Genomic DNA, 250 nt, shown 5'->3' with positions numbered 1-250 from the left:
GTACCGTGTGGTTTGGTACTCACCCCTTGCTTCTACAATCTTTTGTAGGTTACGAGCCCAGATGTTCGTGATACCTTCATTCTCTTCGTTTCCGAGGCTTTCTGTGGAGATCTGAGAGGTAGTTGTTTGTCATCTCAGCGAACCTCCTTACTCCTGTTTATGATTTTGTTTTTACTTGAAAGACAACATCATTTGAGACTTGCGTATTTTATTTCAATTCTAGTATTTACATTAGAGGCTTGTGCACGTG

General features: G+C 40.8%; 1 protein-coding gene across 1 annotated transcript in view; it reads left to right on the top strand.

Moving 5' to 3' along the window:
* Positions 1-115, top strand: part of LOC107060955 (uncharacterized) — a 6092-nt gene extending 5977 nt beyond the window's left edge. Inside the window, exon 5 of the mRNA XM_015309581.1 lies at positions 49-115. Coding sequence (XP_015165067.1) covers positions 49-115 — 67 coding nt within the window. The remainder of the gene's footprint in view (positions 1-48) is intronic.
* Positions 116-250: the final 135 nt, after the last annotated feature.

Source organism: Solanum tuberosum, unplaced genomic scaffold (assembly GCF_000226075.1).
Source record: "Solanum tuberosum cultivar DM 1-3 516 R44 unplaced genomic scaffold, SolTub_3.0 scf00106, whole genome shotgun sequence".
Taxonomy (NCBI): Eukaryota; Viridiplantae; Streptophyta; class Magnoliopsida; order Solanales; family Solanaceae; genus Solanum; species Solanum tuberosum.
Note: the sequence above shows the minus strand (reverse complement) of the source record. Positions and strands in the feature narration are given on the sequence as shown.